General features: G+C 42.4%; 1 protein-coding gene across 1 annotated transcript in view; it reads right to left on the reverse strand.

The window, feature by feature from the left end:
* RCSD1 (RCSD domain containing 1) overlaps nt 1-13,061 on the reverse strand; it is a 102,123-nt gene that overhangs the window by 9,252 nt on the left and 79,810 nt on the right. Inside the window, exons 3-4 of the mRNA XM_042780529.1 lie at nt 11,380-11,469; nt 6,993-7,064 (exon numbers count right to left, since the gene is read on the reverse strand). Of these exons, the coding sequence (XP_042636463.1) occupies nt 6,993-7,064; nt 11,380-11,469 (162 nt within the window). The remainder of the gene's footprint in view (nt 1-6,992; nt 7,065-11,379; nt 11,470-13,061) is intronic.

Genomic DNA, 13,061 nt, shown 5'->3' on the forward strand with positions numbered 1-13,061 from the left:
TCAATTCTAGACCTAAAAGGCAGCTAGGGGCCATAGCCTCACTGGTTCCATCGGGCTCTATCAGACCAGCAAACCTGGTTCCTTTTTTTTTTTTTTGAGGTTTGTTCCACATTTTTCTCCCACTCTATCCAGGATCTCCAATTTTGATTCCTCTCTAAGTGGTTGGTGGTTGTAGCCAGCCACCATCTAGTTCTTCTGGTTTCAGGATTGTATAGGCTGAGGTTCCTGTGGTCCTCTAGTCACTTGGACTAATTGCTGCTATAAGTCTTTGATTTTTTTCATTCTTATTTGTTCCAGAGGAGGAAAGACCAATTGTTGCATCTTAGATGGCTGCTCACAAGCTTTTTAAAATTTATTTATTTTTATTGCGGTGAAAACATATACACCAAAACATTCACCAACATAACAACTTCCACATTTACAGCTCAGGAACAGTGATGACATTTTTCATGCTGTGCCACCATTACTGCTATCTTTTCCAAAATACTCTACCACCATTAGTATAAAATCAATGTCCCCCAAACAAAACCTTCCCCTTTCTCCCTCCCTCCCACCCTTGGTAACCACTAACAATCTTTGATGTGTGTGTGTATATATATTTATATTTATTTATACATACATACACACATATGTATGTATGTATGTATATATATATTTTTTAACCTATCTAGGAATTTTTCCTCCCCTCTCCTCCCATCCCTTGTGACCAATAAAGAAATTTTCCTTCCATATATAAACTTTTTCTTGACTTTTTCCAATAGTGGATTAATACAATATTTGTCCTTCTGCGATTGACTTACTTCACTCAGCATAATGTCCTCCAAGTTCATCCATATTATGAGGTGTTAGCCAGATTCTATATTATTCTTTACTGTTGCATAGAATTCCATTGTGTACCATAGTTTGGTTATCTATCTCCGTTAATGAGCACTTAGGTTGTTTCCATGTCTTTTTTAAATAGTGCTGTGATGAACATGGATGTGCATATTTCCATTTGTGCTCACAGGCTTTTAAGACCTCAGTCACTACTCACCAAAGTAGGATGTAGAACAATGTTTTTGTGTAGTATGTTATGCTACTTGAGCTTGATGTACCCTGTGACCATGGTCCAAAGCCCATGGTCCCAGCCACTCACTCCCTCATGGTGTATGTTTATGGCTAAGAAGTTATCATAGCTTGCCTCCTGTTAGCTCTATTATATATGGATATTTTTGTAGCATATACAAATACATATGTAGAAATATTAGATAATATATAACCTATATATGGTCATGGGTATATACCTATTTGCCTACCCATACCTAACCATTTTGCTTGTCTACCTATATATTGATCTACCCAAAGATTAATGTTTGTAATTACTGATAATGCAGTATTGGGTATGTAACAGCATATCTTTGTTATTTGTATCTCTTGTGCACCCCTCCATATCTTCCTTTTCCTTATTGTGTAAGTTACCTGCTTTTGGTATATTGCCTTTCCCTTCACCCAAATCAGTACCTGTCTCTAAGCTAGCAATTTTTCCTCCCTTCCCCTCCCATTCCTGGTAACCAACAAAGAAAGTTTCCTTCCATGTATAAGCCTTTCCTTGACTTTTTATAATAGTAGACTCATAAAATATTTATTCTTCTGTGATTGACTTATTTCACTTAGCATAATGTTCTCCATGTTTATCCTTATTACACAGTGTTTCACCTATTCACTATTCTCTAACGTTGCATAGTATTCCATTGTGTGTGCGTACCATAGTTTGTTTATCCATTTATCCATTGATGCACACTTAGGTTGTTTCTATCTCTTTTCTACTGTGAATAGTGCTGCAATGAACATGAGTACACATATATCTGTTCATGTCCTGGCACTTACTTCTTTGGGATATATACCTTGTAGTGTAATTGCTGAATCATATGGTATTTCTAACTCCAACTTTTTAAGGAAGTGCCATACCATTTTCCACAGTGGTTATATCATTTTATAGTCCTACCAGCAGTATATGAGAGTTCCAATCTCTTCTCACCCTCACCAGCATTTATTGTTTTCTATCGTGTTAAACTTTGCTTTTATTGCTGGGGTGAGATGATATCTCTTTGCTGTTTCAATTTGCATCTCTCTAATAGCTAATTATTGTGGGCATTTCTTCACCTGTTTGTTGGCTGCCTGAATATCTTCTTTGGTGAAGTGTCTGTCCATGTCCTTTGCCCATTTTTGAATTAGATTGTTTGTCTTTTTGATGTTGAAATGTTTAAGGTTTTTTTTTTTTTTTTTTTAAATAAGTTTTAGAGAGAAATCCCTTGTTGGATATGTGATTGTCAAACATTTTCTCCCAATCTGTAGGTTTTGTTTTTACTCTTTGGGAGAAGTTTTTTGATGCACATAGAATTTAATTTTAAAAAGGTCCCAGTCATCTAATTTATCTTCTACGGCTTGTGCATTTTGGGTTATGTTTGATAGTCTATTTATGCCCTAAATTAGGGCCCCTAATTTTGCCCATATTTTTTCTTTGACGGATATTATACTTTTAGGTTTTACATTTAGGTCTTTGATCCATCTTGAGTTTGTTTTTGTGTATGGTGTGAGATATGGGCTTTGTTTCATTTTTCTGCAAATGGATATGCAGTTTTGCCAGCACCACTTGTTAAATAGGCTATCTCTTCCCCATTTAATGGGTTTCGGCTCTTTGTCAAAGATCAGCTGATCATGGGTGAATGGACCTATTTCTGGATTCTCAATTCTGTTCCACTGATCTATGTGTCTGTCATTGTACCAATACCAAGCTGTTTTGATTACCATGGGTGTGAGATTGAGGAATGTAAGGCCTCCTAATTTGTTCTTCTTCAGTAGTGGTTTGCTTATCCGATGTCTTTCCTTTCCATATAAAATTAGTGATAGGTTTTTCCATGTCCTTAAGGAATGCTGATGGAATCTGGATCAGAATTGCATTGAATATATAGACTGCTTTGGGTAGCATTGACATTTTCACAATGTTCAACTTTCCTATCCATGAGCATAGTATGTTCTATTTATGCAGTTCTCTTATAGTTTCTTGTAGTAGAGTCAATAATAGGTGCTGCTTACTGAAAGTCTACTATTTGCTGGACACATGCTGATTTTTCCTCTCTAATAAACTTGAGTGTTCAGCATTGTTTTCATTGCACAAATTAGGAAAGTGGCTAAGGAATCTGCCCTGGGGCTCAAGCCAGAGCTCTTGTCCCTCAAGCCTCAAGGCACTATGCTCTTTCTTGGTAGTCAGCTAGAGTGGGGGACACAATAGGCTGAGAGAGGCACCAGAATGAATCACAGTGTGTGCTACCACTTGGGGCATCATAGTACAGGAGAAACCAAATTAAAATGAACTATAAGGGGAACCAAAGGGAATAATTATGCAAAGGTAACCAAAGCCAAAGGGAATTATGAGTTTGGTGAGAGGGGATGTGGGTGGTCCCAGACCCACCTTGTTACCATGGAGAAGGTGGTGGTGCATGAAGGCAGTCTTTGGGAGGATTATACATAAGGGTTCCAGAGCTTCTACAGCACCATCTAGGGGCACTGCTCCTCCTCTGGCCCTCTGTGTTTTCAAGTCACCATATAGTTTTAAGGAGCTCTGATGGCATGGTTCTTAAGGCATTTGATTACTAACCAGAAGGCTGGAGGTTCAAACCCACCAGCCACTCCTTGGAAGGAAGGTTGGGCAATCTACTTGCATAGTGATACTGCCTCGGAAACCCAAGGAGGTGTCGCTATGAATTGGATCCGACTCCATGGCAGTGAGTTTTTTTTTTTTAATAGTTTTAAGGAGCTCTGGTAGCACCGTGGTTAAAGTATTTGGCTGCTAACCAAAGGTTGGAGGTTCAAACCCTCCAGCTACTACGCAGGAGAAAGGTGAGGCAGTCTGCTTCCATGAAGATTTATAGCCATGGAAACCCTATTGGGCAGTTCTGCTCTGCCCTATAAGGTCACTATGAGTCAAAATTGACTCGATGGCAGTGGGTGGTGAATGGGTACAGCTTGAGGAGTCCCTGAGTGGTGCAAAGGGTTAGTGTGCTTGGCTACTAACCTAAAGGTTGATGGTTTGAGCCTATCCAGAGGTACCTTGGAGGAAAAGCCTGGCAATCTGCGTCTGAAAGATCAGCCACTGAAAAGCTATGGAGCACAGTTCTACTCTGACACACATGGATCACCATGAGTCACAGTTGACTCGATGGCAACTGGTGGGGTGTGTGGCTGTACATCCTGAGCCTCCAGACCCTGTGGTAGTGCCAGACCTGGAATGAGGCAATAAAGACTCAGAGAAGGGACAGGACTTGAGGGGCAGATGGTACAATGAAAGGTTGTTTCAAGGGCTCTCCATGCTGACAGACCCGACTCCAAATCTTTCACTAACTAGCTGTGTGACCTTCAGTGACTCTAATAACCCTGTCCAAACTTTTTAGCCCTATGTCCAAACTGTTTTACAGTCTGGCTCCTGTTTACTCTCTCCTGCCAGTAACCTGACTCATACTGTGTCCTTCCAGACTTCCCCTGGTACCACCTTCCTACCAACCAAGGAATTCTATTAGCTGTAGAATTCCCATCTGTTCTCTAGGCTTTGCAGACTATAAACAATTACACATATTTAGGGAGGTATGAGTAATATTATTTTAAGAAAAAATTTGTAATGTAGTTGTGAAGACAAGACTAAGTCATGGTAAAAATTAAAACAAAAATAGCAACATTGTGAGCCCAAGCCACGTTAAAAAGCAGCATGTGGTTGAGATCAAATTGACAATAGAAACTCAAAAGATCAGATAGGAAGCTTAGAGGCTAGTGGGCTTATGTTGATGGAGAAGGAACAATTCGGAAAAGGAGGTGAGAATGGTTGTACAACTTGATGAGTGTAATCAGTGTCACTGAATTGGACCTGTAGACATTGGTAAATTGGTGTATGTTCTGTGGTGTATATTTTCAACAACAACATAAAATAAAATAAATTATTAAAAAAAAATAAATAAAAGCAGCATATGGTGAGTACAAGGGGGAGAGTTTGGACCACAAATGCTATGGGAGCTGATGTGCTGGGACGGCTCACAGGGCTTCCTGACAGAGGGGGCTTAAACTCCCAATTCCCATTCCCTCCATATAATGCTTACAAAATAGATCTTAGTGATCAGCAGAAAACTGGAACTTTATATAATGGACTGCTTTAGAAAAGAAAAATATCATAGCTCATAACTCATCCAGTAGAGTATTTAGAAGAAAAATCTAGCTGATGATGCATTTCTTAGTTCTTTGCCCCAGACATATTACCCCCCGCCACACACACACACCAATAGTTTCCTATGGGATTTGGCCAAATTGTCATAATGTCACTGACATTCTTAGAATGAGTTTAAATAATTAGAGATCAAAATCTCATTCTCAAGCTGCCGTGTCCCTTAAAGAGGCTCATTAATGACTAGAAAAGGGTATGAGACAGACTTCAGGGCACAGATAAAGTGGGCACTAATTTATGGTGCTTGGATAAGGGCTGTGGGGGGCTGCAGGGAGACAGAGATAGGGGTCCTGGGCTGCTTCCCTCAGTAGGCTGCTAGGAGGAATGATGGGGTTCCAGGATCCCTTCTGAGATCCCTGTTATATACATGACATGAATGCAACCTCCTTGAGTGACAGGCAGCCGCACTCCCTCCCTGAAGCTGGGTGGAATCAAGGTTTCTCAGTATGAAGTAAGCTTCAGGGGAGGCACTGTGGAATCCTCCCCACCTCTCCACAGGGTAGGCTAATGGCCAGCAATCAGAGATGCTTTTCTTTCCGTAAAAGCAGGCTGGGAAGCAAATCCTGGACTCTCCCACAGTGAGACCTTCAGAGGCCACTCATTTGCCTTGACATCCACCTCGCCCCACTTCCCTCAACAGCTGAAGAATGAAGCTGATGATCCAATTCTCTTAGCTGGGCCTGAGTGCCTGCTGGTTCTCCGGGTGGAGCTGCACAGGGGCAGCAGTGAAAGCAGCCTGTCCTGCAGGCACCATCTGGACTCAGCATGTCTACCCCTCCTCTGTGCTTCAGCTCACACCATTTCCCACGCCAGGAGAACCTTCTTCACTCCTTTCCAGCTACCCATCCTTTAAGAACCAGCTCAGGGTGTAGATGCTTCAGGAAGCATTCATTAATGACTCCTACCAACACTTTTCTCTTCTTGTTCTAAAATCCTAGAGCAGTGGTTCTCAGCTACTTTGGGCATTTGGGAACATTTGGCAGTATCTGGAGACATTTTTGATTGTCACAACTTGAGGAGGTACATGGTATCTAGATGCTGTTAAACATCCTACAATACACAGGCCTGTCTCCCACAAGGAGTTATCCAGGCCAAAATGTCAATAGTGCTGAGGTTGAAAGACCTTTGGTCTAGAGCAGTCACACACAATTTACATCTCTGATATTTACTCTCTTTTATTGTATCAGGTGTGAATATCTGCCACCCCCAGGAGATTGTGAGCTCAGGCTCAGTGTCTTACACTTCATTAATACTTCTGGGAAAGGCAGCCCAACCGTGCACACAGTGGCTGAGGGCTCTGGACACACAAAATGACGGGGAGAAATTCCAGAAAACGAATTTGGCCATACTAGGGCAATGTGTGTTGGTTACATTTCAGCCCTATATAAGGGAATGGTGTGTGGCTGCATTCAGGCTGTGGGGAAGAGGACTTGGTTCTTCTTGGGTAGCTTCTTGCAATGATAAGGTCCTTTTCCCATTAATTCCTTGATGCATCCTCTTATCTATCAGCTACCAAGAATTATTAGGTGTACAACATGAGGTCATGTTTGATATAGTCCTTATCTTAGTCCTTTGCCAATAGGTAGAAGGCTGTGAAATCTTTATCCTTTGGGATGGTTTGGTCATTAGGTGGTTATCAGAAGCCAACTATCCAAGTGGCACAGATGAGGCTACTCCTAGGACCCTAGAGATATTCAAATGTTAGAGAAGAGGTGGCAGTGGGTAATGAAAATTCTGCACTTACCTGAAGCTTCTCAATCAGAGGTGAGCTCTTGACTTTGATTTTAGGAGGGTGGCTTGCATTGGGTGGTGATTTCTATGGAAGAAATAGACCAAAACAACCAAATGAGTGAGGAGTACAGAGATGGGGTTCTGGTTGGGGCTCAGAAGCCACAGGGGAAGAAGAAGTTGGTTTTACCATCTCATCACTCAGTTTCTGTGGACCACTTACCTCATCAGGACACATGCTCCCCTTTTCCTCCCTCCCTCATCTTACTATTAGGAAGACCACTTGAATCTGTAAGCCAGAGAGGTCAGGAGAGATGTCGCAACACAGGAGGCCTTCTATCCCAGGAAGAATAACTTCACGGTCAGTATGAGGGAACAAATTATGTATGAGGGGAGTAAGATCTTTATTTCATGACTGTCAACAATGTGAACCAACAATATGAATGAATTTCAAAAATAAAGGGCAGAATGACCATCCTTTCTGTTTGTCACAAGCAAAACAAGAAACCACAGTATAGGAGTGAAACTTCATAGTGGTATTACTGAAATTTCCCCTCAAACTGATGGTGTTTTGGGAAATCCCACCAAAGGCATTGATTATAAATTATTTTCTGAAACATTGGATATTTCTTTTAATTAAGCAGACATTGACTGAGGATCTACTATATTCTAGGCATTGTATTTTGCTGGTTATATAAAGATGGATATGATTTAGTTTCTGCCCTTTATAGCAATCAAGGGCTGTTATATGCAGATACATACATACATCTCTCTATACACACACACACTTATTATATAAAACATGTGTATGCTGCATTAGTTGTAGAAATTTTTAAGTATATAAAAAACCTTGTCTGTCTTTGGATTTTATCCTACCTAAAAAATATCACATCCTTAATATGTTGTACAAAATACCCACAACTTGAGTGTAGTTCCACAAATAGACTCGTCCTCAGTGTAAGAATGATGACAGTGCTGATCACAATGAAAATAAAGAAAAAGAAGAAGATCCATGATGACTCTTGTTGGATGGAGGCCAAGATGGATGGCATTTTCCTATGCCCTCCCCAAACCCCTGCTAACCAGAAGGTTGGTGGTTCAAACCCACCAGCCACTCCACAGAAGGAAGACGGCAATTTACTTCTGTAAAGATTTGTTGTTGTTGTTGTTGTTATGTGCCGTCGAGTCGGCCCCGACTCATAGCGACCCCTCCTTGGGTTTCCGAGGCAGTATCACTACGGAAGTAGGATTGCCCAACCTTCCTTCCGAGGAGTGGCTGGTGGGTTTGAACCGCCAGCCGTCTGGTTAGCAGGCAAGTGTCTTAGCCACTATGCTACCAGAGCTCTGCCTCAGAAACTCAATGGGAATCGCTATGAGTCAGAATCAACTCAGTGGCAGTGGGTTTCATTTTTCAGTTTAGAACCCTCCTCTCCCCAGGTCCTCATTCGTCTGAATCATAAGAGGAAGAATGTTAATCTCTTAGAAATCTTCTGAGATATTTCTTGAATGAGATGACTGCATTTTAGTGATGGAGGGAGAGAGACTTACTCAACTTAACTCCTTAGGGCCAACACTGAGTGAGAGACGCTGGAGTAGGATGGTCACTGGCTGGGACTGGAAACCCTGTTCTGATTCTGGCTTTGACAGGACCCAGGTGGATGTCCCTGGCCTCAGCCTCTTCAACTGAAACACAGGAGGGCTGTTGTAAATGATTCCTGAGGACTCTTGCAGCTCTAAGTTCCCCCTGCGAGCCATACCCCTAGAGCAGTATTTCAAGGAGCCTTTTGCCCACTGTAAGTGATGAGTAAAAAAGAGCTTCCAGGTCAAGTTAGCCTTCATTTATGTGCTTTACGGTGTAATTTCACATGGGCCAGTATTTCTGAAGATACTGTTTTAGAAACTGTAGCAACAATTTTGCTGGTAAAGCTCACTTTATGTAATATTGTAATCTCTCCTCTTCCCCAACTGACCATTGTCCTCTGAAGACAGTGGGCATTCAGCAAACACTGTCCTATAACCCCAGGACAGTGCTGGTGACCCAGCTGAAGCTCCACAAGACTCTTGTTCATTTGAGTGCAAAGGAGGAAAAAATTCAGACTAGACACTAATGCCAATTCCTGGGAAGGGCAGCAGGTGGCAGCCATTTCCTTTAACGTTGAACTAGTGGCAGGCTCTGTGCCTCCGTTTGCTTTGAGACAAGACACACCCTTTTGGTTGGGGCCTCTAGGGAGGGAAACTCCCTAGTCATCCAGAGAGGCTGATTTCTTCCTCTCAGGCTCAAGCAGGCACATGAAGAGGACAGGAATGAAAAAAGAATGGAAAGCCCCTTCCCTGTGCTTTGGGAACAAAGTTGCGGCCTGAGTAAGGCCATCCCTTCAGGCCCTCCTGGTTTATGGCATGGCTCCTGCAGGCTAGGCTATGGGAGGGTGGAAGGAGACGTGTGGGCAGCAGCTTGACTGGCCTGTCCTAATAGGGCTGGACTTCCATTTTATTTCTATGTGCCATTTCATGGCTGTGAGAAGTCAGAGATCCCTGGGGGCAGTGTCCTTCATGCAAGCGGCTTGTCACTCCAGGCAGGACTTTACTCTAAAACCCATCTTCCTAGTCATCTAAACTTAGCCACTGTGTGCTTCTAACTACTGAGTAGGACCTGTGGGATGAAAACCCATACATTTATTTCCCCCCAGAGTCACTGAAAAGAAGCTGTTTTATCCAATTACTTGATTAAATCCACTTTTATTCCAAGGAAAGACTTGCCCATCTAGCCCCCATGATCTGTTTGCTTTGTGTTCTTGTTCCCATGTTACAAATAGCGGAACAGGATAAGTATAGTGCAATGACTTCTGGGTCAAGCCCAGGTCATCAAGGGGCAGCCTCCTATTAGGCTCCTTCATGGCTGTGGTCTCAGCCTACTGCATAGCACCAGAGACACAAAGACCAGAGGGTGAAGGTTACAAGGAAATGTTGACCTCCAGTAAAGAGAAGTTGTTGGTATGTATTTGGGGCTGATAACCGACGAAACCACAGAATCATACTGTTATAGCTTAAAGAGATACTAATAAAAAAACCCTCAGTGTTAAACTTTGCTCTTTGGGGTTTCTATCTCAGATATAAAACCTTTGTTCAGTAGACTGGGGAAAAAAAATAAAAAAACAAACTCATTGCCGTGGAGTTGATTCTGATTCATAGCGACCCACTTTGGCTTTCCCAGGCAGTAAATCTTTATGGAAGTAGATTGCCCAGTCTTCTTCTGAGGAGTGGCTGGTGGGTTTGAACCATTGATCTTCTGGTTATCAGTCAAATGCCTTAGGCACTATGCCACCAGAGCTCCCCAGTGGACTGGAGCATCCTCTAATTCTCGGAGCAGAAAATATTTCTCCCCACTCAACCAGGAACAGCTCTGAGGTTATCTGTTTCATCTGATTGGCTTCTGTTTATAAACCCTAGGTTGACAAAAAAGATTTGAAAACAATTTGCTGCAAGCCTCTCATTTTAGAGATGAGTAAATGTGGGCACTGAGAGGCCTGCCTAAGTTCACACAGGAATCCAGTGTCCATTATCAGAATGGTGGTGCTCAAAAAAGGGAGGAAAGAGAAAATAAAAAAGGTGATTGAAATGGAATTTGGGAACTGAAATGTCCTTGGCTTGATTGCTTGACTTTGGCCTAGACCACCTAGGCTGGCCTAGACCTCATTTCTAGGAGGGTTGATGACCACAGTGAAATTTCATGGGCTGCTTAGATAGGGCAGAAGAAGTGGAAGAAGTCACTCTTACAGCTACACTTAGATAAGTAAGGATAGGTGAATATGCAGGCAGGGAATCTATTACTGGCTATGATCTATGATCCCAGAGCCCTCATTATGTTGGAAACATTAGCTATTTATATCTGAGGGCAATGAGGCCTCCTGTGTGCTCTGGTTTTCCTCCAGTGATCCAGAACAATAGCCAGCCTTTACAAGGGTACCACAGAACCATGGGATTCTCTGCCATGAGCATTCTGCCTTACACAAGTGTCAGCCCTCTTTCCAGGTACGTTCTCCACATGGAAAGGGTAAAACCCATTCCAAGATCATGTAAGTCAGCCCTGGAAAGAAAACATAACTTGGATCCAGCATGCCAGTAACATAGGGCCCATTCTCTTTGCTGAAAATTCTCTGTCTTAAAAAACAGTGCCCCCATCCTTGACAAATCATAAAGGTGGCTTGGTTACAGGGAGTAGGAAAGAGTCTAATTTTCAAAGTAAAGTGTTCAGGAAGCACTAAGAAGGGGAGCTTCATCTCTGAATCAAATGAAGAAGTTCCTTGCACAGCTTTGAGGTCCCAAGGTGTGACTCTTGTGCCTCTTCCTACAAGGAGAAAGGAAGCCCACAGGCAGCATCTTGTGAGCCCAGCAGCAGCACTTACCTCCTCACCATTCTGGCCCAGCTCTGCCTTGGGGGGGAACAGGGGGAGGGAGCAGGGTGGTTTCCTTCTTGTTGGTTTACTAGCTGGTGTCTAGAGGGAACGTGACAGACAGACATACAGAGAGAAAGAGAGAGAGCTAGTCAGGCACAGGGAGGAAGAAGGAGGAGGTGAAAACTATTTTTAGGAATGTTTAGGGAGGTCTGGTGGAGAAGAAGGTAGGAAGGGGACTGCATGTTGTTGGGGCTGCTCAATGATTATATGAATTAACTTTATTTAACCATCTACCCATTTGGACTTTCAAACTTCCCTCCCCCCTCCTCTACTTTTCTTGCTAGAGCATCCCCTTCAATTTGAGACTCACTGACCTGCAACAACATCTCACAATTCATACATGTCCAGGCTTCAGGCAGTGCCTTTAAAAAAAAGACTGAAATCGACACTACCTTCTTCACCCTTTATGACATTCCTATAATGTCTAGAAATTATGGATCCAATTTTTCAGATGTGAAAACAAAAACACAAAACCATGGCACCTGACTAAGAGAGAGAATGCCAACTGTATTCTCCTTTGCCCCAAGGGGCACCCTTCCCTCATCTCACTTCTAATGAGCTCCTCATACTATATGAAAATCTAGCCCAAGTCTCCCCAAAGTTTAGACACATCTTCCTTGTGGCACTTTCCTCTCCAGCAGGATTTTTCGAGACTCCATTGGTCCCTGGATCCCTTTCCTTCCTGACCCCTGGCTCCTTTCTGATTGTACTTCCCTGCTAGTCCTTTCTTCCTCTTAAGTCTCAGCTCAGAGCCTGCCCCAGCCTTGCCCTGCTCCTGATCCTTAGGCTGGGGGGCAGAATCAGTGTGGGACCTCTTTTTTTTTTTTTTTAATGTTTTATTGTGTTTTTGGTAAAAATTTACACAGAAAATTAAGTCCCGATTTGACAATTTCTACACAGATTGTTCAGTGACATTAGTTACATTTTTTGCAATGTGCCTACCTTCTTGTTAATTCCATTCTGGTTGTTGCGTTTACAGTCATCTAGTTTTCCTGCCCCTTTACCTTTCCATCTTTGCTATAGATTAATTGGTGACCATTTGGTCTCAGACAGATGATTTTTTAAAGGAGTACAGTACCCACGGGTGATATTCTTTACTTTATGACTCAATCTGTTATTTAGCTAAAGAGTGACCTCAGGGGATAGTTTTGGTTCAAGATTTAAAGAGTATCTCAGGGCAATAGTCTTGGGGAGTCCTCCAGTTTCAGTTGGTACAGTAAGTCTGGACTTTTGAAAAATATGAGTTCTGTTTGTGGGGAACCTCTTCATTCTGAACCCACCCTGGGCTGGCACAGTGGTGTGAGATTTAAGACTGCATCAGTGGCTGATCAAGATGAAGATGAAGCAGACCTTTGTCTTAAAATGAATTCATAATATAATTGATATCACTAAATTGTACATGTAAAAAAAAAGGGAATTGACAAATGTTGTATTATTTAGTATATGTATGTTTATAACAATAATGAAATGATGAATTTGGATTCCCATCTCCAGCAGGGAGGGCTTTTCACTTTCTGCCCTGTCTCTCATCCCTCCTCACCAGAGCATGAGCCTCACCATGGTGGAGAAAGATTCTGCACCAGGCACAGAGGCAGTAGCAACATTTCTTGCATTCAAAGGGACCCTCTCTG

Source organism: Orycteropus afer, unplaced genomic scaffold, assembly GCF_000298275.1.
Source record: "Orycteropus afer afer isolate SDZICR_OR568_19922 unplaced genomic scaffold, OryAfe1.0 scaffold00044, whole genome shotgun sequence".
NCBI lineage: Eukaryota > Metazoa > Chordata > Mammalia > Tubulidentata > Orycteropodidae > Orycteropus > Orycteropus afer.